Raw genomic sequence first — 24,627 nt, 5'->3', positions numbered from 1 at the left:
AAGAAAACCAAAAAGCAAAAAAGATGGCTACAATGCTAACAAACACAGTTTTAACTTAACAATAGTTTTATTTTATTGCAGCATCAGCTGATCCAACCACAATTCAACTTACAACGTAGAATTTTTTTAATAGAGAAGTTAAAATACAAAAATAATGCTCAACATATATAGCATATCTCGCAATCCGCTTATGGAAGTAATAATAACATGCCCATATTGCATTACATTCTCTGTAACTCCAGAAAATTAGACTACTAACCTGCACAACATGGCTGGTTAAAACTTAGAACTTAACAATACATAAAAGTTGGATATTTCGATTAAAACAGTTCTTACCCCTGTAAGCAAATACTTTCCAATAAACATGCTCTGTTAGGAAGAAGGCTATTCAATAAATTGCTCGTCACTGAGAAAGACATAGATAGAGAGAGAGAGAGAGACTGCTAAGTTTTGAAGGAAAAATAACAGAAATATAACAGAGAGATAGAGAGAGAGAGTGAAAACTTCATTCTTTGTTTCACTAAATTAAAATAACTGTACAATTGACTTTTGCTGTAGCTTGTACATCAATACCAGTGGTATGCAACAAATGTTCCTCAGCAACATTACAGATTTACCGCCGCCATTTACATCTCTCACATAACCTTCATAAATAAAGGTCTCACTTACCTAACCTGCACCATCAAAAACAACTACTCAATGAGCCCATTACCAATAATTAAATATGCAATATAACACAACACAATGAGTAGACTCACCTCTTCAAGTACATTGGTTGACTCAGACCTACACTTGGTTTTTTCACGAGTAGACTCACCTCTAAATATATTTCTAAGCATTGGTTGACTCAGACCTACACTTGGCATGCACAATGGGACCGGAACCGGCACCACTCCCATCTGTACCATTCATATAGACAGCCCCTTTATACATCCACTCCTCGGTCTCATCACTATAGAAGTCCTCGAACAGCTCCCCACAAAGTGCACATGCTGTCTGGTTTTCATCAGCCGGTACAGCCACTTCTGCCTCCTCTTCCTTTTCAGTCTCCACAGCTGGTACAACTGGTAATGCTTCGGTACCTACCGTCTCAGCCCCACGTAACCACTCATTGGCACTTACGTACCACTTACGCGATGGCTTCTGCTTTCTGTTTCGGGCAACACGGTTTTTGGTCACATGCCAGTCCATGTGTGAACTATGCTCATCCTGATGCCGAAAACGGACCCCACAAGTGGTGCATTGCCTCGGCAGCTCAGAATATAATGCATTTATTGCTGACTCATTCCTTACTTTTAAGAGGTCAAGGTTGAAGTCAAAGCCTAATGCATCCTATTTGGATTAAAACATGAAATAATAAGAATATCTGATATAAAAAGAAGATTTTCAGAACTATTTAATGAAATATATATACATCATGTTAGTACCTCAGATGGGGCTTGTTGTGGCTTCAACGAAATAATGCCTTGAGCCATAAGTGTACTAAGCAGGCCTGAGAAAGCAACAGGAGCAGAACCAGACGACTGCACAGGCCCAGTGGGCAGAGATGTGGGTCCCACTTGAGCTGATGAGGAAGGAGGTGGGCCAGGGGGCAAAGGTGGCATCATACTTATGTTGCCAGGCAAAGGAGCACTAACAACCCCTGCATGCAACTGAGATGGCAACAACTGAGGCAATGCCGAAACTCGAGGTGCTGCAATTCCTTGCGTGTGCATAATCACTATTGGTTGCTGAGCTGGTATATGCCCTGCCACAGGTACTGGTACCGTACCAGCTGAAATGCTCGGTACGAAGAGAGACGTCTTGTTAACATCTAAGGAGGTATCAGCTGCACTTCTCATATAGTCAGGTTTTAGTGCAAGTGGTCTGATGGAGTTAGCTGGTGCAGACATGCTCTCATGTGGAACCATTGATGACCTGCGAGGAGCATTTAAAGGAGGTGGCATGACTCGTGTTACAACAGCAGGGTTATGAGGTGGCCGGACATGGTGCAGTGCACCATGGTTTGCTTGCATGTGCACTGATCCGGTGTATGGTGGTAATTTAGAGGATTCATGTTCATGATTCGAGCTTGGGTGTTGGTACGGAATAGGTTCATAATGAGATGCAATACTACCTTCATTTTTCTTGTATGCCACTGTATCTCCAAACTGCAAATGTAAGGATGTACAGATATTACAATTTGTATGAAGACATGAAAATATTAGAGAAGATGCAATTTTGTATGAAAATGGAACCCCATTTTAATTTTTTTAAAAACAAAAATTTACAGTGCTCACGCCTTAATAACCATCGCATAGGCATGTAAGCTAGTTAAGTTTCACATTGCATAGTCAAGCCTCAGATTTCCCCTAAAATTAGTAACTTCAATTATTATGCACTAAAAAACGAAAGCAGGTACACGTACTGGTACCACTCCATCTACACTAACTACCACAATATAAAAAAAAAAAACAATAGCTGAGATTACAAGAAAAGAAAAGGTGAGCGGGTACACGTACACTAGAAATAGGTTTTCTCTCTTCCAATACGTAGACCCGTTCCTCAATTGGGCCCAACCGACCCTGCCCAGGCCAACTCCTCCTGTAACTGGGATCAACTGGCCTCGAATCAGGTCGGTCCAACCCAGCCCGGCTGCCAACCAAGCCTGACCCAGTCCCATACAAACCTATCCTCTCTCTTTGTTCCCTTCTAACCCGATCTGAGAATGTTGGGCTCATATCTTCCCATACAAACTCCTCTTCTTCTGACCTCTTCCATTCTCTACCATTATCAAGCCTCTGAATCTTCCTATTGTCACCTCCATAGGCATCTATCAGGTCTCGTGGGTTTGGGTTCTGGACCCGATACCCATTTCTGAAGATGTGAGAGGTGGATGGCCTGTCTGTGTATAGGTCAGCTGGGGGTGATCTAGACCGTCGAATCCCGATTCGGGTTGGTGATGGAGGCTTTGGTGGAGGTAGAATGCTGCTTCTTCTAGAAGGAAATTGTAATGATACATCTTGACTGAATGCAGTTGTACGTGTGCTGACCCTTGACCCGACTCGTGGTGGAAGTACCTCTCCCCGATCGTAGTCTCCTCCGTACTAGATGAATGAGTAAAAAAATAACTATTATATTTATCTATTTAGAAAGAAACAAAAGTGAGCATTATATGAACAAAAACAAATTAATAACCACTCAAAGGCAAAAGTTCTATATATTACCGACTCAACTTTACCAAATGATTCAGTAGATGATTGAAAGAAAGCATGCATCACTAACAAATGTCTAGTGTATGGTAAATTTGTGTGTGTGTGAGAGAGAGAGAGTACATGATGACTTGGCGACATTGTAGACCATGGGCTCTCTTGGGCATGCTGCTCAAGACGTTCAGTCTCATAGTTGCTTATATTTTTATAGTCGGTGGGCCCCACAGGATGTGTCTGTATCATAAAATCAAATAAGACTATTACATTATGCCACACCTCGAAAAGGACCCACCCTACCAAAGAACTCTAGGTACCATACCAGTGCTGATTTGGGCTTTCTTTGAACAGGATAATTTCCTAAATTTACCTTTCTTTCTTTCATTTTAACTGAAATTGTGTTCATGTTACCCCTGATATCATAAGCTGTGATAGTATTTTATAATTAAACATACCCCAGCAGAGCTCTTGAGCTGGTGAGAAGCCTCCAAATACTTCGGGTTTACATGTATCCGAGACGGGCGAGGCGAGTCAACTGGCGAGTCTAACTGAGTTTGTCCGACAGGTCCCACCACCTGCTGCTGCTGATGACCTGTACCAGAAGAAGAAGACGAATTGAACAGCAGGGCATCCTCTATTTTTCGGAGAACACTAGAAGGGAAGACCTGGGACCAGGTTTTGAAGAGGTGGCGCATTGCCGGGTGCTGGCTTGGATGGACACGATTGTACGCACTAATGAAGACCTCAGGCAACCGGACTGTGAAAGGGCGGATGTACTCCCCGCCTATATTCTTCACTATGCTGTCTAGGAGATAGAGCGACGGCAATTTCTGGTCTGGTGTTACCTGGAAGAACAACAATATAATACATTGATGAGGTAAGGAGAGAACTATAGTATTATGTACATCTGATGTTTTTGCATACAAATGCAGGTAACATAGCAAATGGACTAGTGAGATCATAACAAGAGGGGTATAATCTAGGCTATATATTCCAAAGCTGATTCAATTACAATGAATTGGATTTAGTTATTAGTTTAAGCAAATTAAATCACCCTCTGGCTTCCATTTAATTCAAAATTCTAATATCACTAAGATCCTTCAAAAACACAAAACAAGAGCTCAATGCTAACCAAATGTTCTGTTTGGGAAAAAAATAATAAAAAATAAAAAGCTATTGGTATGGTAACCGCAGTCAGTGAACTGGGGATTGTTGGTACCAGTACAAAACCTTTTCCCCAAACTTTCAATACTAAATTCAAGATAATTAATTAATGAACTTGGACTTTTTATTCAGAAGTTATTATCGAGTAAATCCGAATAAACCAAGTTCAAAATTTTAGCTTCATCAAATATCAATTTTCCAATTTATTTTGCAAGGATGAACATACAGCAACTGAAACAGCAAACCAACCAGGTCAAGTCAGGTAGCTACTATTACAACACGGTTATTTATGTACCAGACAACCACATCCTACCAAACAGACAGGTCTGGTATGTACTAGGCAGTACCAAACCCAAACCAGTTTGGTACCACAGATAATTTTTCCCCATTTTAATCAATCTTCCTTTTAAAAGATTAAATTGTTTATGAAATCAAAGTATTTCAGATGCTTCCAACATTTGATTTTTTATTCATATTAGTGTGACATCTTTTGATTATTATGGCCATGTCCAAATATTTGATCCCAAATTCAAACTGTGAAATTGAACAGAGTTCAAATTTGAGATGATCTAACTAAATGACAACTCATAATTACCAAATTCAAGCGTTTTCTCACTGAATTTTTGTTAGTATTACACAATTCTGCCAATTTCATCTAAATTCTTCTTCTTTTTACTGGTTTTAGTTTGTGATTTTTAATTGGAAATGAAATTAGTTGCTCAGAATCCATGTTCTCTCCATGCGGACAAGAAAAGAATAAAAGAAACCAAAATCTCGCATAAAAATAAAAAGAAATAAAAAAAACTAAAGACACAAGACAACCAGCTGAAATCTCTATTTACACTAAGTGAGCAAATTTTTCCGAGTATAGAACAAACAGCTCAGGTGGGGCTCGACCTCAGAAATCCTGGTACAGATCGCATCCGCTATCCCCTCAGCATAGGCTCTCTGATTTCCAGCTAGAATCGTGAGCTCAGTGATGATTGGCTTCGAATTGAATGCGAGTTCTCTCAGAAGCTCTTCATAAAAGCTCACAACCTCGGTCATGTCAAGCGGAGGTGGAGACTGATTAGGGTTTAGATTTCGCATCTCATCATCTCGTTCCCGTACCATCGATTGAAACCGATCGATAAGAATCGATGTTGCTGGGACCTTATTTTGGGAACTTGGGTTAGGGTTTGGGTTGGAGTATCTCTCTTCCTCCATGGCAAAAGGTCGATCTATTGCCGTGATTTTCATCCTCACTTTGTATAGCCTGCAATGATCAGAAACAAGAAGCACAAAATTTCAATTCGATTCAATATTAGATGACTTCAATTGAAACGAATTAGAATTGAAATTTTCTGATCGGAATGAATGTTTTCACCGAGAAGAATTAATTTGGTAAAACTCAAAATAAGTCAGCTTATTCTTGTAATTTATCATTTATGACATCAACTAGAGTTTATACCTTGAGCAGAAATAACAGAAAAAGAAAAAAAAAATTATAGAATGAAACAGTGATCACCTTGAAGAGTAGTATAGTCCAGCCGGCGTTTTAGTTCTTCTCTACCAACAACGGAAAGCTCTAAACAAGGAAAACAACCTAGCGAAGAAGAAGAGGAGAAGGGGTTTTCGGTCCCGTCGCTTTATTCCGTACAGTTCTCGTCAAATCCGATCGATCTGGGGAGGATTTTCTCACGCGATTTGGCCTCCCAGAAATCTCATCGACTGGAAGTGTTTCTCGTCACTTCTCCGCTTCCGATCAGCCGCAAGTCGCGAATTCCATTTCAATTCTGATTTCTTTGTTTTGCTCCGCGTTCCGATCAGAGCTTGGTTTGTTGATAGGCAGGACCGGGCTGAGAATAAGATGAGCCCCATCCACCAGGCCCGAGAACGAAAATTTCGTTTTTGTACGAAACGAATTTGAGTAGCACAGTATCACTGAGTGCGTATCCTCTGAGATATCTCATATTTTGCGTGACCGATGTGTCCGGTGGCTATTCGGGGGTAACGTAGGGACCCAGTATTATTTGAGCTTTGAGATTCGCGTAGAAAGTATTGTAACGGTTGAGATTCTCCAAAAAGTCAGGCAAAATATGAGATAACACAGAGGATGCGAATTCAGTAGCACTGCACTGCCCTCCAAACTCTCAAACCGTCACACGTGACCTCCCTTATATTTAAATGGTCGTATTTATTTTTAAATGAATACACACCTTACCAGTATTTTTGACATGGAAGGGTAAAAAAAGCCCAAATAGGTACTGGTAGTATGGTACACCGGTATGCTAGAATTTTTTTTAGAAACCATAAATAAAAAAATAAATTTTATCAAACCAACTTGATTGTTTTGGATTTTATAAAACCATAAGAACGGAGATGTTATTTTTTTTTTGACTGAATTTTTTTTTCAACAAATTTAAAACAAATATGATGTTGTAGAACTTGTGAAACTATCTCGGACTGAATTGTCATTTCAGTCCTGAAAAAAAATAATATTCAAACTGAAATTACATTTAAGTTCTTATGATCTTTGTAAAAAAAATAATAATAATAATGTTGGTTTCATAATTTTTTTTTTAATTATGGTTTATAAAAGAAATTCGGTATGCTACCTTGACAGATGCTCTCGAGTCTCGAGGAAGTAGCAATTAGAATAGTTTTTTTTTTTTTGTGTGTGTGTGAACACTATTAGGGTGCGTTTGGATTAGTGTTTGGTAAATGCCCCCGGGGGCCCAACCCGACCGGTCCGCCCGTGTCCGTGCCCGTGCCCGTGCCACGGGTATGCACGGGTACACGGGCACGGGTATTAAACGGGCCGGACCCGGTTTTTTGAAAAAATACCCGTGAGAACCCGGACCCCCGTACCCGTAACCCGTACCCGTGATGCCCGTGCCCGTGAACCCGTGCGCCCGTGCCCGTGCCCGTGGCAGTTTTTTTTTTTTTTTTACTTTTGATCTAAAATTCAAAATTTAAACCCAAATTCCCTCCATTTCTGTTTTTTAAATATTGTTTTTTAATTTCTGTTTTTTAAATTTTGTTTTTCTTATTTCTGTTTTTTATTTCTGTTTTTTAAATTCTGTTTTTTTATTTCTGTTTTTCTTATTTCTGTTTTTTTATTTCTGTTTTTCATATTTCTGTTTTTTATTTCTGTTTTTTTTATTTCTGAATTTTATTTCTGTTTTTTTATTTCTGTTTTTTATTTCTGTTTTCTTATTTTGTTTTTTTTTTATTTCTGTTTTATTTTATTTCTGTTTTTTAAATAAGAAATAAGAAAAACAGAGTAATATGAAGTATGTAATATAAAGATGTTCAGCAGAGTAATATGAAGTATGTAATATAATATACTATATGCCAACAAAAGCGAAGGTTCTATGAGTACACTATATGCCAATATAATAGAAGGTGCACAATCTATAATGGTCGGTGCAATTTTTGGGTGAATTAAAAATACAATTAGATAGCAGTAGAATTGAATTAGCATTTGGTCATTTGCACATTTCATTTAATATGCAGCTAACTTAAGAACTAAGATAGCGAGCGAATTTTCATATTCTTATAATACAAGATAATATAACTCATTGTAGGCTTTGTAGCAACTTTTGACCTTCAATTGAAGTATAGTAACCCCAGGCCAAGTTGTATTTTTAATAAACTATAACGAGTCATCTTCAGCGACAAAAAATGAATCTCTTTTTTTTTTTTCAATGTTTCAATTTACCCGTCCACTTGGCACACCTATCATGATAGTAGAATTAATAGTTCAGTTGGTATAAGAATCTACAAGCATGTATTTGATCAACTTTGGAGGGGATTAATGGCACTCATCAACTTTGGGCAATCGCGAGGTGCGAACATCTACGATGCCTGAATCACAGGACAACGGGTATTTACGCAAACAGAGAAGGCATTATGGAATGGTACCTGGTTAATCCATAATACGATCCGGGATGTTAATGCTTGGTCACATTATGTGTAAGAGGAGAAGAAGGGGCGGTTTTGCGGGGGCATATTGCATCCTTCAGAACCACCCCTTGTTGAGACATTATTTTCTAAATAATTCATTTTTTTTTCTTGCATTACTGATTATCTACTTTAGATATCTTTGTACAGTACTAGTTTGTAAATAACTTTTCTTATCAATATATTATTAGTGACTCTTTGTCGCTGACCTTAAAAAAAAAAAAATCTACAAGCATGTGTATAAAATTAGAAAAAATAAAGAAGCATTCATAACTTGTCCGCAGTTATCAACAATCGACTAAAACTTTAAAGAAAAAAGTAACAAATAAATTAAGCAAAACCGTATCATAACTGCTAGTTTTGTATTATGGATGATCAACTATTTTATTTGTTTGACTAATTATTACTTTGGGGCGGTAGCACAGTTAGCTCCAAAAAAAATATTCTAAAATTGTGGTTACTCAAAAGTCGAGAGCTTGAGCTCCGCTCACAATTTAGTAGTTTCTGCAAAGTTTTTAAAAAAGAAAACTAATTAATACTCTAAACAATATGTCTATCTTATTCAGTTTCCTAATAAATTTTGATAAATTTTCGATCAACTTTCAGCAGTATGACGAACAACTATAGCTTTCTATGCAACAAAAGATTGATCGGTTTTTCTCAATTTTACTAAACTTTTGGAGGAGGTTTCGTTGAGGGTCATAATTTTTTTTTAGCAGGACCAGTTTTATCATAAGACAATAATAATTGTTGAATTAAAAAATTATAATATTAACTAAAATTTAAAGTTAGTAAAGATTAAAAAAATTGTTCCATGCCTCTTGATTTCGAGCCTTTAAAACTAAACATTCAGTAAAAAAAAACTAAAATCTAACTTGCTACTTGAAGTGCCTTTTTAATCGAGAAATTTAAGCAAAAGACTAAGATAACTTGAGAGGTAAAATAAGAACAAAATATAAAATTATAATAATAAATAAAAAGCATTGTTAATGTTGCATGTATAATTTTTTTTTTTTTTTGAAAATAAGGTAGGCGTCAAGCCCCTAATCTTATATTTCTTATAAAATTAAAAGAAATTATTTTCTTTGATTTTGTTTTTGTGAGATATGGTTATATATTTATATGTATACATTGTTTTTTTTGCAATTTTTATAGCAAGTCTATGTGTGACTTGTTGGAAGAATTTGATAATCGATTTTTTCTAAAAAAAAAAAATTAAAGAAATTTTTGCATGAGAATAGAGGAGGGTTAAAATGTCTTGTGCCTTTTGTGTCTTGTATTTTTTATCTCTGTTTTAAAAGTTCAAATAGTCGATTTTAATTTTCCAGCCGTTTAACATAATTTTTATATTAAAAATGTGTTTCAAGACCAAATTTTATATTTTTCTCTAAATTGTTTAATATTTGTTTAAATAGGTACAAATTTTAGAGGAGGGATCCACTACCTCAATTTTTTCTGCCTCCATTAAACCTCCAAATCTAAGCCGTATACTAGCCAAGTTAATCAACGGTTTGGATTAGAAGGCTCATCAGCGAAAAAAATCTTCATTTCGCCTCCAGTTTTCTTTTTTCTTGCTTTTTCAGTTGCCCTCCCGACCTTCCCTCCAGTCCTCGCATCCCCTCATCGGCGCACCTCCATGCCCACCCTCCGGCGACGCTTCGCGCCAGCCCAGCGCCCCTCCCCGGGCTCTATTCTTAACTGCCCTCGTTGTTGGCCCCTCCTCCGACATGTCCCCATACTGCTCTTTTCTCGGACCTGTCCCCATGTCGCTCCCTCCCTTTTGACCCACCTTTTTTCGCCACTCTCTCTTGGTCTCTCAATTTCGTCGAACAGGATCCCTTGATCTCGCACAGGGTGTTTGCAGAAAATTTTATTTACCGGTTTGTTCAAATTACCTCCTGTTTTCCCAGATTTCGTTCATATTTGCCCCCACGATTTTGCAACTTTTGTTTATTTATTGTTTAATAATTGTTTTTCAGTTTAAAAACCCTAACTCGGAATTGTTGCAACAATTTCTTAGTTTTCTTCAATTACAAGTGTGTAAGGAGACATGGTGAGATAAGATATAGAAAATATCCATCAAAGCAAGGCTTCCTTCATCGATTTACTTATAGAGTGAAACTCACAAAGGTAGAAGCACCTAGGTCATCAAAGAGTTGCTGCTCAGCTCTTCGTACGATTTAATTGGAAAATTAGCTAAAATTGATGTATTTTTTACTGTTTAATTTGAAGGTACTTTTGAAGGCAACACCATTGCTGTTACATATTCAACTCTTTCGAATTGGTACAAGCATCGGTACCATTACTGATTTTATTCTTCACTGCTGGTAAATACTAGTAAATAGTTGGAGGTAATAAGCAACATCACCCCGTTTCAAATGGAGCAATTTAGTACAAATATTTGTGTGTTTCGATCAAGAATCAATATTTACAGATCTAATCAATTCAAAAAGGACACTGTTACTCATTGCACAATTCGTGTTGTGGAGAAAAAGTTGCTCTAGAATCTCCCGAGACAGAGACAAAGCGGTGGATGACTTGGTGGAAGAAATAAGTTGACATATTACACATTCCTCATAATAATAGTGGCTGCTGGACCGATTTACCAGTATATCACTGAAGCACCTGTTGCTGTTGCTACCTTTAATCAACATTTTGCCTTTTTTTAAAGCTCATCTGTTTTGAGCATTTCTTTTTCAAAATTTTGTAGTTGTAACTTTATTATCAATGAATAATATGGACATGATTCATATTTTTTCCCCCCAAAAAAAAATTCACACTCATCGTGTTACTTTTTGGTATGCTAATTTGCATGATTGTCTAGTAGATGACGTGCGCTTATTATGTTACACACTCTCTGTGTTACAACAGGAAAGTCTTCATACATGCAATTAGTACCAATATGCATTCATATATGCAATTATAGTTTCTATTTTCATATATTATGTTTCAATACTGTTTCAACTAGTCATTGGTACCAGGTGGTACAAGTGAAAAAAGATGCATAAAAAACTGAGACGTATGCGCATATTTAGAATGAGAACAAAATTTGACAACTCCAAATTATAAAACAACACCAAATTGTACTCAAATGGATATCATAACAACTCCAATTTGTAAAACATAATAGTTCTTACAACCAACTTCAAAATTTAACTAAGTTGTAAAACAAATCCAAAATTTAACTAAGTTGTACAACCGACTTCAAAAATAGTTCTTACAGATAGGCCACATATTCAAAAGCAAAAAAAAGAAAAAAAAAGAAAAAAAAAAAGAAAAGGAAATTAACAGAAGAGTTACTACAACTAATTAATCATCAAATTACAACTTAATATAAATTACAACCTACCCTGAGAATTAGCGAAGGAAAGTGAATTCATTACAGACTGGTATCCTGCTCCCACTTGTAGGCCTGTAATGAAACACCAGTATACCAAGAATCAATTAAGTAAATTTCTTTTCACAACTAAAAAATTATACCTGGAATCTAAACACACATGTTAGAACTCAAAAATGATTAGGGAAGGATAGGTTCATATAATACGTCTCTTTTAAAACAATGCAAAAGTCACAATAACAGCACAATCTTAAAACATATTTAAATCAGTATCTAGTTTGTAGGTGAATAGTGTCCAAATTCACTTCTATCTTTGCATGACCTTTTTTATCTCCTTGGAACGTTTGATAACTACCGCTTCTCAAGAAAAAATCTAAAAAGTTAAAAATAATTTATTTTGGTTGTGCTTAACCTTCAAATCAATATATAATGCCTTTATGTAACATCAATATAAAGTTGGCAAATTTTTTGAGGAAGTTTCGAACATTATTATTGCTTCAAATCAATCTATAATGTCTTTTTGTACAAAAATGAAAAATTGCTCATGTATATATTGCTTTGTATGACCATTGCTTAAGAAAAAAAAAAAGAAAAAAAGCTAAGCACGACAGGGAAAAATTTGCAAAATTGATGTTTTGATTACCGCTTTGTGATACAGTCAATGACCATTTTGGTGTTTTGAATGCAAGCTTGCTTCCAGAATTACCAGTATAAGCAAGTAGGTCTACTCCCACCCTTTTAGCTCAGTTTGTGAGTTTTTTTTTAACCCATATACTTACCAGTATAATTGCTAGGTCCAGGTCATCATATTCTTTGTACCTTCTTAAAAGTATATTACCTCTACTGACATCACAATTTAATTGCGGCAACATTTAACAAAATTAGTGAGAACAAGAGAGAGGAGGGAGTGCTTACCATCAATGGAGAGAAGATTTGAAAGGGTAAGGGAGACGGCTGGAGGCGCTCCTTGTTTTCACGTGCGAGCTTAGACACGACATAGAGTACTACTAGAGTAGTGCGAAGGGGCGTTGTCGTCGCAGGGGCGAAGGGAAGGGGCGAGAATCGGCAGTTGGTGGGGAGAGCAAGTGAAAAAGCGCTGGGCTGGCGCAGAGCGTCGTCGCCGGAGGGCGGGCACGGAGGTGCGCCGATGAGAGGATGGGCGGACTGGAGTAAGGTCGGGAGGGTAAATGAAAAAGCGAGAAAAAAAACTGGAGGCGAATTGAAAGAATTTTTCGCTGATGAGCCTTTTAATCCAAACCATTGATTAAGCTGGTTGATATACGGCTTAGATTTGGAGGTTCAATGGAGGCAGTGGATCCCTCCTCCAAATTTTATATGTAATTATTGGACTTAAATAAATGCATAATAAAAAAAACCAATGACATGTGTACCCAAAAACCTCGCACATTAAAACCGATGACATGGAATTGATTAGCAGCACGAGTTCAATTTTCATTTTCTGATTGATATGACATCAGTGTTATTTTAGCCTATATAACACTAATTTTAAAATCTATCGAATCAACTTCAAACGATGAATTCAAACCATTAAAACCGATCTACTTCATTAGTTGTGTGTTTACATATAAAATTTTAAAAAATTAAATTTATTTAATATCAAATTAAACAGTCAAATATGAGAACTTTTAACTTAATTTTAAGAGTGAGTCTATGGTACTATGCATATCATGGGTTGTTACCGTGCTACGGCTCTATATTTGAGTTTTCAAATCCTAACGGTCGATCCGAACCGTTCATCTTGTTTTCCATATTAATATGTGTTTGGAGACCAAATTTTACATTTTTTGAAAATTGTTTACTATTTTTTTAGATATTTAGAAAATCACTTGATCTGAAAATTCTGGACCATCCAAAAACAGTGATTTTCAATAAATCTAAAAAAATAGTAAAAAAATTTCAAAAAATGTAAAATTTGGTCTCCAAACACATATTAATATGGAGAACAAGATGAACGGTTCGAATCGACCGTTAGGATTTAAAAACTCGAATATAGAGCCGTAGCATGGTAACAAATCGTAATATGCATAGTACCATAGACTCACTCTAATTTTAATGTATTCATTGACTTCTAAAACCTGAAAACATTTTTTTTTTTTTTAAGATAAGCTGGGAGAAAAGGAAAAGTGCGCTACCAGCATTCGCTTAATGGAATAATGGTCAGAACTATGATCGGATTACAAAAAGGGCCCATTTCATTCCGGGCTTTATTATGGGCTTTGTATACTAGACTCGGTAGAAAACATTTTGGGCCTTGACCCAAAAAAAATATACATCGCTATGGCAGTTTCATCATCATTTTTTATTTTGTTATTTTAACAGAGAGCACTACGCATTTCAATATGGACACTCTCTAGCTGTACCTGTTTAAAATATTCATGGTTAACATATAAATAAAATTAGTATAAGCTTGATGTTTTATAATAAGTAACAATTCCATGCAAAATGTTTTAATAGCAAATATGAAGAACAGAACACAGACAAAATTTTACTAAATTTAGAAATAAATTAAAAATAGATCCGTGGAGAACAAAATTTGCTAAATTTAGAAACTTCAGGGTTTCGTTTCAAATCAACGCATAGAACAAAATTTTACTGCAAAGCAGAGAATCAAAGAGAACTAATGCATGCCTACATTCCTGTTAGGTAGAGCTAATTTTTTTATAGAAGCAAAAGACAAGAGAAAATTAATGCTACTACCAAACAACAAACACAATGAACTGCTAATCATGGTCCAGTTATTCCCTACCTGGCTCCTGCAAATAAATGCACCACTGTTCTTTGAAAATTTCATTTTTGTTTTCTTCTCTTTTCTTGTTTAAGAGCCTCTAATTATAGCTGAATATACAACATGTCACCCAAACATGTACCCAAAAAGCTCAGCTCAGTGGTACAATCTCAGCTTATTCTTTGCTTTTGTTTTCTTCAAATTTTACGCACTTTAGAGGGAATTTCGTACATGAATTCTAGATAAACATGCATTACTTAAACCGCCATGTTGCAATTGGTAAAATATTTTCAGAATATTATATGAATCTAACATTTATTGTCAACAGTCTTCTTTCAGAGTGACAAAACAGAGGGCAAAGGAAATATAATAAATTCATGGTGTCAGGTTGAGAGAGAGCTGCCTGAAGGGGTTGTTCCCCGTCAGTCAAGCTATAGGGAAGTTGAGATTTATTGCTAACAGTGGTATCATCTCGAAAATCCATATTACTTCTTGAGGAGGGTTCAAATGCCTCCATTTTTTGTACCTCCACCATGTATTTATTTTTAAAAACTTTAATAATTCAAAATTTAAAACTTAAAAGTTAAAATAAAACTATTGAATATGATCTATATCATTTTATTTATGCACGTGCAAAAAAATATGGCATTTCAATTTTATTTTGATTGTTATCAAGAGCTTGTAAAAAATGCACTAATGTGGATGATTTCTAGACGTTGATTTTTGAACTTATTGATTCACATAAAAACAAAATTGAAATGTGATAATTTTTTATGAGCACATAAAGAAAATAATATAGATCACATCTAACGGTTTTATTTTGACTTTTAAGTTTTAAATTTTGAGTTATTAAAGTTTTGAAAAATGGAGGCATGGTGAAGGCACAAAAAATGGAGGCATTTGAACCCTCCTCTTATTTCTTATATTGTTAGAAAAACAAATGTGTTGATTTGATTTGAGTAGGTTTTTTTTCTTTTCTTTTTTTAAGTTCAGCTGAGAATCCGTATTACCCCAGGTACCTGAGGTGCAAGTTATAGATCTGGACCGTTTTTTCATGTGGCACGAATCTCAAAGCAGACCAACTGGCTCCGGATTGAGTTTGTATCTCAGGTATCGGAAGGGACACGGACTCTTCATCTGATGGGTCTCACGGGGCTCGATTTCTAACATCCAGTCAACTTACGAATACCCAACTTATACCAACTGTTTTGGTACCAATCCTGAAGAACGGTACATGAATGTTGAAGAATGCTAACTTCCACAAAATTATTCATTTTCTCACGCTAGATTTTCTACATCATTTGGAAGTATACGAACTCTGTATAGATTGCACGCTTAAATAGCTGCAGACTTAGTGCAGTGGTGCCAGTTTCACCTATGCATTCAACTTTATTATTTTTAGTAAATCACATAAGCAAATATTTTACTCAAGGTTCTAAATAGCGTTTATCGCTTCATAGCAGGAAGCCTACAAAAAAAAGCTATAGTAAATAGCGTCGCTATAGCGAAAGCTATGCTACATAGCGTTTTTTTTTATTTTTATAAAAATTATATCATATATTTGTACTAAATATCAACATCATCTAAGTCTCATAGAACAATAAATAACATCAAATTGATTAAAAAAATATAATATTCATATTGAACGAATACAAAGTCCAAATTGCGACTCAAAATATTTATAGTAATACTAATATCATAAACTATCGATCTTTATCTATTCAAAATATATTCAGCATCATGACATAATCTATCTTTTTCTATTTAAATTTCAAAATAACCTAGATATCATGGCATAATTAACTATCTTAATCTATTTAAAATATTCAAACTACCATGTAGTAAGTATCATTTTGTTATTTCAAGAAATATTTTAATATATTCAATATGAGCCATTATTTAAAGCTCATATAAATTGAAAAGAAAAAAAAAACAACTCATGTTGCATAGCACGCTGTAGCTTCCTTATTTGATTTCGTTTGATGGATCTCTTATTTAATAATTAATAGTTTAATATAAAGCTTAGTACGTCAATTGCAAAAGAAAATCACGGTCACGGTTAAAATCCAATCTGAGCCTTTTATTTAAAGCCCATATAAATTGAAAAAAAAAACAACTCATGTTGTATAGCGCGCTGTAGCTTCCTTATTTGATTTCGTTTGATGGATCTCTCATTTAATAACTACTAGTTTAATATAAACCTTAGTATGTCAATTGAAAAAAAAAATAACGGTTAAAATCCAATCTGAGCATTTATTTAAAGCCCATATAAATTGAAAAGAAAAAAACAACAGCTCATGTTGCATAGCGCACGCTATGTGCTATAGTGGACAGCTATTACCGCTATAGCGTCCGTAGCTCAAATAGCGCGTTTTGATGCCATAGCGTAGCATTTAGGGTCCAAAAACGCTATAGCGCACTATTTACAACACTGATTTTACTTAAATATTCATGAAATTAAAGCCTTAGTTTAGCTACCATGAAAATTCTTTAATTTAAAAAAAATATGTTATTTAAAGTTCTTTTAACCAAAACCATTTTGCTGTTTTTTTTCTTTTAATATTGGGGTCCATTTTTCGTGCAACCGTAAAGTAGCCAAAGCATGCACCAGTACTAATTTGGCCCCAGTGGCAATAAATAAGAGTAATAAATTGGGTATGTAGTGGCTACTATGAGAATATGAGAACGCACCTAATTAATAACCATAATTAATGCCAACTTGATGACGGTGGCAGTGGCAATGAGAGAGAACAGGTACATTATTTCCCACATGCTTGGTCGCTTTCCTTTCTCCCCCAATCTTTTCAAGGATTATAAAACCAGTATGGTCAGATTATCTTTTATTTGGTTCATGTTACATAGATTATGTCGTCCCAAATTATTTCCCAATCACGCATTATGTTGAATTAATTATAAAGAAGGTCATTTGACAATCAATATTATATATAGAGCTGATCTATACAGTCCACGTAACATGAAAATTTAAATTTAAATTTGCATATACTTCAGTTAATGTAGGCCGTCAATCTCCTTAATTCGTTAGTTCTTACATAAATGGTTTGTACATTTTATATCACCTTCCTATGGTGTAATTTTCAGGATATGTATCCTCCCAGGTACCTTACTCAATACAATTGAAACAGACGGCTCAGATTTACTCTCAACCGGTCAGGATTCAGGATGACAGAGGGAGGCAGGATTATTTGTGCTTTGAGATTCATGCCAAGTTAAATAGAACAATTTTGGGCCGTCTGATTCAATTGTACTCAGTCCGGTAACCTGAGGAATCTGTATCCTCTCCGGTATTGCAGAAGATCGCCCTCACTTTACAGTTTGAGATTAAATCTCAACCGGTTTGGGATTCGGGTCGCAATAGGAGGCAGTATTTTTGGGCTTTGAGATTCGTGTTAAGTTAAAAAGAACAGTTCAGATCTAGTAATTGTAAAAGATTCCCTTATCAGGTATTGGAGAGGATGTGAATTCTAACCTGAGGGGATGTGAATTCGTAATTTTCATCTATCTATTTTGGCACAGGGTTGAACAGAGACAAAGAAAACTATGAAAATGGTTGGACAAATGACAGATTGGCACTATTGAATGGAACTCAAAAAAGTTATTGAGCTCAGGCAGCACAGAGTGTGCCAGTGTCTTTTTCGAGAACTGCAAATTGAATTGATTGCCTTTTATTCTTAAAATTCTTCATAGGCCACGCTACAAGCCTACAATTATATTACAGATATATATATTTCGGTTGGACGGGACCATGTATCTAAATATGTTCTTAAATAAAATTAATGGTCATTACTCATTAGGTACGTACATATATTACGAAACACCGTACATACAGTACTATTAGATCACAGAATCTATTGATTATATTTTAAATTGTTCGTGTATTTAAATGGAAAAGCTTCTGTTATATAAATAATGGCTGGTTCACCGCACGATCCCATCTTAAATTTTTAACTAGCTCAGTTAGGTACACAGAGATCCTAGAGTAAAGATAAATTCGAAGCTGTCAATTTTTATCACGACATGAAAGAATAATTATTATATATACACACACACACAAGTTGCCTTCAACCTAATTGATTTTAGCTTTACTTTTTGGTGGCATTTGCTTGAAGTAATGAGGTAAAACACATGGGCACAGCTGTGTTTGCTTAGTTATCAAGTCAAGTTCATACCAAATTTCAGGAGATTACGATGCTCCACCATCATTTTGTTAAATGGGAAAATCTTCACCCCCAGCTTCTTTGAATTCACATCCTCTCCAATAAGAATTTTTTACAATTACTAGATCTGGACCATTTTTTTAACTCGGCACGAATCTCAAAGCCCAATAATAAAGCCCCCTATGGTGTACTAAATTCCAAACCGATTGAGATTTAATCTCAAACCGTAAAGTGAGGGTAATCCTCTGCAATACCTCAGAGGATACAAACTCAGCTACTTTCTCAACTTCTATCTTTCTCTATTCGGCATGACAGCATTGTTTAACTCATTTCGCTACTCATAGTGATTATCTTCCTTTGGCATATTTTATTTCCCCCAATAAGTATAGTTAGAATTTTTATTTAAGGTCTATATATAAAAAAAGTTTACTTATACAACTAGCAGACTACAGATTGTCCAAAAGCAACCAACAACTGAATTACATATGGAATATTCAATTTTTAAAATCTAGTGATAAGCAATTGTTTGTTTCCGGTTCAATGTGGCTCTCGTTGTCCTGCATGTCATTTCTCTTGTTTTCTAGAAAATATTTTACATATCAATAATTAATATTCAAGAAATACATTATAAATATTTAGTACCGGGACGGATTCATAATTTATGTTGGTTAGGAAGGGACAAGAATCGGATTCAAATAGTTTATTGAGTTCAAACTTATTAATTGATCTAATTCAAATAATTTATCGGATTTAAATCCATTAAATAATTAAGTATTAGATAAAAAAACATCAAAAATAGTGTTTTATACAAATAAATAAATAATGTATTCTTTGCATATTAAAAACAACAAAAATGATAAGGAAGTTAGGCATATTAAATCAAAATTAATTTCCAAAATTTTAAAAAGACATTTGCCATTTCTGATACACACTCAATCCGTCCCTGATTTAGTGATAAATGTTTTAATGCTGAATACTTGTTTCTTTCTTTTGGTCAAATGGATACATTTTGATGACCATGATAAAATATCTGAATTCAAAAGGTCAACAAATTTTCTTCAGCAATTAAAATAACGGAGTCGCGCAGAAAAGTGTCGTGTGCGTGGAGGTTGCGCATTCGCCGGCTCCAAGGCTCCAAGGGTCCCAATTATAAAAAATTCTGGATCTAGAACAGTACAACATTACGAAAGTACCCCCGACAGATTCGCATTAAATGGGTCGAAGGTAAAAGATGGAGTACAAGGTGTGGTGGGCCCCACTCATTGTTTTTGGCGCGACTAAAGTGGCAAAAGGGCATCTCGATGCTCTCGATTCTCGTGCATCTCTGCGTTCCTAATAATCTCGGTCGTCTGACGCTGTCCTATGTATGTGATTCTGTATAGCGGGTCAATCAAATCAACCATATTACTATACCTGACTACCAGAGCAGAACGTTGGCCCATATGTCAGGTGCAGCGCACTAAGGAGATAGAGGACTGGCTTGCAGTAGATCTGGCCAAGAGAGAGACAATTATGTACCAACCAACTAGATTGATCAGAGAAAAGGAAATTAATTTGACTAAATGATCTTTGACCATTTGACCTCTTGTGTCCTATTAGGATATTACCGTGGTTAATTAATTTGACTAAGGGCGTGTTCGGCGTGCCACTGTGCCCGCGGGAAAAAAAAAATTTACTCAGAGTGAATTTTTTTTTTCCCACGCGAATAGTATTTTGGCCATTCAAATTGGATCAAAACCCAAACCCATTCCCGTTCCCGCTTAGCAACCGAACACGCCCTAAACATGTACCTTCCCGTTCAAATGCGTAATAAAGGAACAATTGAACACATTCTTTCCCCATTTTAATTGTACGACATTGTTAGCCACATGATTGTTACAGACGTCATGTGATTACGGGCAGTGAATCTTTTAGTTGTCGCCTGTCGGTTATTCGGACTATGGAAATCGTTTTATGCCTTTTGGGCATTTGATATGAGCAATTTAAAATTAATGAATCGCATTAATATTTATTATTCCAGAATAAATATTTTAAAATTCCGACGGAGTCAAACTCGCAAAAAGATCTCAAACTTGTCATTGTAATTATTTTAACAAAAATTAAGTATCAATAGAAAATAAAAAAATAAATGTATTCAAGTAATTTATAACTTCATTCTTTTTAAAAAAAAAAGAGGCTAGAAGCCCATTCCATTACTCAAATGTTATAATTACAAGAGCATCATCAGCCAAGGAATTTGAGTCAAAGCAACAGGAAGAAAACATAAAAGTTCAAACGTTAACCTACAGTGCAACCATCCTCTATTGGAGGCAATATATCAAAAGTAAACACAAGTAGCAAGGCTTAAGCCACTCAAAATTATGCTAAGCATTAAAAGAACTGTAAATGGAGATTCATTGGCATTCATTCAGAAGTGGAGGGAACGCTAGCGGCTACCACTGCAGGAGGCTCGTACAGCACCAGCTCCATGTTAGGTGGAATGATGTTCAATGGCACAACATCTTCTATCACAGGCATCCAGGAATGAGCAGCCTATAACTTCATTCTTTTGAACTGTTTAACTTTGTACTAATTAAATTTAAAAAAAAAAAAAATGTAAAATGTAAAATAATCACTCATAAAATATATTATATATTAGCTTCAACGGCTTAAATATCTTTGTTTAATAAATTGTTATCATAACAATTAAAAGAGGATGAAAAAAACTAAAATATAGATAGAGCAAAATTGGTTAGTTACACCATACTTTGACATTAGAGAGGAAAGATAATTGGCATGCAATATCTCATATTCTTTACATTGTCAGCGTGTTATTCATGGTTAATAAGAACTTAGATGCTATGGAATAACAAAATGGCGCACTATTTTGTCTGAAGAAAAGTTACCGAACACTTATTAGAGGGTTCACAACATTATTATATTAAATTAACTCAATCATGTTTTAATGTTGATTCACAAATTGGTTTTGCATGGGAAGCGTCCAATGCTCTATGTTTCAGCAATCACCACAGCTCAATTATAATATTCTGTTGTAACTTGTAACCTAGTGGTGGTTTCACAACGATATTATTGTTATCATCATCGCTTTTTAGTCTTAGTTATCCACTTATCTCTTAAAAATAATTAATTATCGATTATATTTTATTTCTTGTCGGTGAACGTGGGTTGTCCTTTTGTGCATACAGAATGGATCAAGCCAAAAATGAATTGTATAGAACTATAGATATAGTAATTAATGTGGAATGGTAAAATTCAGAGATCTTGATCACATTCTCCCAACAGTTCTAGATCAGGACTCACTTAAGGCATGATCAATTAATGCAATAGCAGACATGAGACAATGAGTTCCTTATCATGTCCTACTCATGATGTCCCTACCTCCGCGCACTAAATGCTCGTTTACCCGGTTTTTGTTGGCCAGTTATTCCCCCCCTCCTTTTCTATTATTTTAATTTTTTGTAATTTTCCACCAGACCATGCTCACTTCCTGTCCCTGATTCTATTTTTTGGATCATTTGTCCTGTTCTGGCTCTTCAATCCCTTTCCAAATGTTTACCTTTTTACCATTTATATATTCCATGCCCTTAATCTTAAGCGTGGTGAACTGGTGAATTCGCATCCTCTGAGATCTAATATTTTGCGTGACTTTTTTAAAAATCTCAACCGTTACAATACATTATGCGCGAATCTCAAAGCTCAAATAATACTGGCCCCCTACGTCACCCCGAATAGGCACCGGACACGTTGGTCACGCAAAATATGAGATATCTTAGAGGATATTTCCTATAAATACTGAATAATTTTAACATGACCAAATTAATGGAAATGGTTTATATTATTTTTTATGAGTAAATAAAAAATTATATGTTTTCAACTTTGTTTTGATATAGATTATTAAATTTAAAAAAATTTCATGCCAATAAAAACCTAGTCATAATATCATAATTATTTATACGTACGTAGAAAACAATGATATCAATTGCATGTAACCGTTTAATTTGATGCGTGAACTAATTTTCAGACTCCGTCCCCCCAGTAAAAATATTCAATGAAATGAATTAAAATCTAAAATGACACGATTTCAATTTAACAAAACTTTCATACAACCAATTTTGAAATAAGTAATTAAATAAGTGCCATTTTGAACAACTAAAACTTTAAACAACAGAGAAGAGAGAATAGAGGTGTTCATCAGTTCGGTTCAATTAAACTCCAAACTGAATTAAAACTGGCAAACTAAAGTTTTATTCGGTTTTCAAAAATAAAATCAAACCGAATCAAAATAGAATAATAATTGAACCGAACAAACCGAAAGAGATTTCAGTTTGTTTGGTTCACTGAAATAGGATATCAATCACAAAAATAAATATTTATCTATTATTTTTTCGGAATTTTTTTAGAACTCTTAAAAAATTTGTTCGGTTCAGTTTAACCGGTTTTAAACCGAAACAAGTAATATACATTACACCGTAAATTTTTTATTTTTTTTAAATGTTTTATTATGATGGGAGATGAATTTCAAAATTTTCGGTCAATTCAGTCTAATCATTTTAAAAATATTAAACCAAACCGAACTATTAAACATATTTTTAAAAAATAAACCAAATTGATTAATTTAATCTGAAAAAAATGAACCAATTAAATTGAACTTTCGCGATTCAGTTTAAGACTGATTAAACCGGACCAATAAACACCCCAAACAGAGAACACTGTAATTAGCTTTGTGATAATATATGTGGAATAATCACATAAGAGTTTGATCACTTTCAAAATAAGGAGAGAGAAGTAAGAATATATAAGGAGGAGGGATCTGGTTGCATCCTTTTTTGTGACATCAAATCATATTTTACATTTTCAAAGTCCAAACAGTCAATGTAAACCGTTCAACATGATAAATATATTAAAATGTGCTTGTAGATCAAATTTTATTTTATTTTTGAATTTTTTTACTATTTATTAAGATAGGTACAAAAATTCAATAGTATGAAAATAACGATTTTGTAAAATAATTAATAAATAGTAAAAAAATTTAAAAAAATATAAAATTTGATGCAAGCACATTTTAACATATCTATCATATTGCATGGTTTGGATCGACTGTTTTGACTTTGAAAACTTTGAAAACGTAGAGTGTAATTCGATGTCACCAAAAAAGAGTGTAAGTAAATCCTTCTCGTATATAACTTATATGGTTATGCGAAATTAGGAAAAGGAAAGAGTGCAAGTGGTTGACACTTGACAGTGAAAATGACATGGTATATGCATCTATTATGTTTTTACTTTTCAATTTTCTGCTAACAAAAATTTTAACACTTATATATCAAAATATTACCTTTAAACTTGATTTATATTTTTTTTTATGTATACATACATAATTATCTCGTTTTGTTTTTGTTATCATTTGATAATAATTTAGATCATAAATAATTGTCCACAAATTATTCAGATCAATATTTTTTTTTAGATTTTTCATATCAATTAAAATATAACCGAAATAGCGTGACCTTTTACAAGCACATCAAGAAAATGAAATTGATCATATATGATGATGTTAATTTACCATTTAAATTTTATATCTGAAGTTATTGAAATTTAAAAATGAAGACGTAATAAAAGAGTCAACACAAGACATTTGAATCGTTCTCGTATATCTTCATAGAAAAGAAAATGTAATTGGGTCTAATTAACTAACTACACCCAAAGTGTCTATTGAGTTGGCAATAAATTGTGAGAAATGTTCATGTACCCGAGCCATCATACTTGCACACGTCCCAAGTAGTTTATAGAAAAAACTTTCAATGTTATCTAACTTTTATTTTGTAACGCTAATATATATACCTTTAAAGCTATATTTATAACATTTTATAATGTTACTCGCAAGCATATAAACTTCTGTCTGAAAGCATAAAAATTCAAAATTTGTATAGTTTTAACTTCTAAATACTCTTGTCTTCAAGCCAAAAACGGAAAGATTCATTTCACCCACTATTTTTTATTTTTTCTCTGATCATTATAATTTATTTTTCCAACGATCCGTGATGAATTTTACAAATCTAAAAATACGAACGTTTT

The 24,627-nt window shown here is 34.5% G+C and overlaps 1 protein-coding gene and 2 long non-coding RNA genes across 8 annotated transcripts; 1 reads left to right on the top strand and 2 right to left on the bottom strand.

The window, feature by feature from the left end:
- Positions 1–155: 155 nt before the first annotated feature.
- On the bottom strand, positions 156–6,274 carry LOC144558194 (polyadenylation and cleavage factor homolog 4-like). Of its 5 annotated transcripts, none has more exons than XR_013512865.1 (8): positions 5,860–6,274; positions 5,250–5,607; positions 3,644–4,033; positions 3,315–3,425; positions 2,502–3,086; positions 1,428–2,150; positions 759–1,332; positions 156–674 (listed from the first exon to the last, which is right to left on the bottom strand). XR_013512865.1 is itself a non-coding variant. In XM_078306967.1 (8 exons), the coding sequence occupies exons 2-7, from the start codon at positions 5,589–5,591 to the stop codon at positions 832–834; spliced, it is 2,652 nt and encodes an 883-aa protein (XP_078163093.1). In that variant the 5' UTR covers positions 5,592–5,607; positions 5,860–6,218; the 3' UTR covers positions 156–674; positions 818–831. The 5 variants fall into 5 exon arrangements, 1 of the variants encoding a protein (XP_078163093.1); XM_078306967.1 differs by having other exon boundaries at positions 818–1,332; positions 5,860–6,218; XR_013512864.1 differs by having other exon boundaries at positions 449–669; positions 755–1,332; positions 5,860–6,218.
- A 3,572-nt stretch (positions 6,275–9,846) lies between these two features.
- LOC144558666 (uncharacterized) lies at positions 9,847–11,039 on the top strand. Of its 2 annotated transcripts, none has more exons than XR_013512958.1 (3): positions 9,847–10,177; positions 10,318–10,427; positions 10,530–11,039. It is a non-coding gene; the product is annotated as an uncharacterized LOC144558666 (long non-coding RNA). The 2 variants fall into 2 exon arrangements; XR_013512959.1 differs by having other exon boundaries at positions 10,277–10,427.
- Positions 11,040–11,477: 438 nt separating this feature from the next.
- LOC144558193 (uncharacterized) lies at positions 11,478–12,924 on the bottom strand. The gene is made up of 2 exons (XR_013512863.1): positions 12,550–12,924; positions 11,478–11,709 (listed from the first exon to the last, which is right to left on the bottom strand). It is a non-coding gene; the product is annotated as an uncharacterized LOC144558193 (long non-coding RNA).
- Positions 12,925–24,627: the final 11,703 nt, after the last annotated feature.

The sequence above is a fragment of the Carex rostrata genome, chromosome 8 (genome assembly GCF_964058835.1).
Source record: "Carex rostrata chromosome 8, lpCarRost1.2, whole genome shotgun sequence".
Taxonomy (NCBI): domain Eukaryota; kingdom Viridiplantae; phylum Streptophyta; class Magnoliopsida; order Poales; family Cyperaceae; genus Carex; species Carex rostrata.
The sequence above is the reverse complement of the archived record's forward strand: the minus strand, read 5'-3'. Positions and strand labels throughout refer to the sequence as shown.

What these genes read in the sequence shown, in the direction of transcription:
- LOC144558194 (XM_078306967.1), bottom strand. Translation starts at nt 5,591, where the DNA reads ATGAAAATCACGGCAATAGATCGACCTTTTGCCATGGAGGAAGAGAGA. An exon ending in AGCTCAAGAGCTCTGCTGGG is followed by an intron (nt 3,426 to 3,643) that starts GTATGTTTAATT and finishes TTTATGATACAG; the next exon opens with ACACATCCTGTGGGGCCCAC. An exon ending in CACAACAAGCCCCATCTGAG is followed by an intron (nt 1,333 to 1,427) that starts GTACTAACATGA and finishes TAATCCAAATAG; the next exon opens with GATGCATTAGGCTTTGACTT.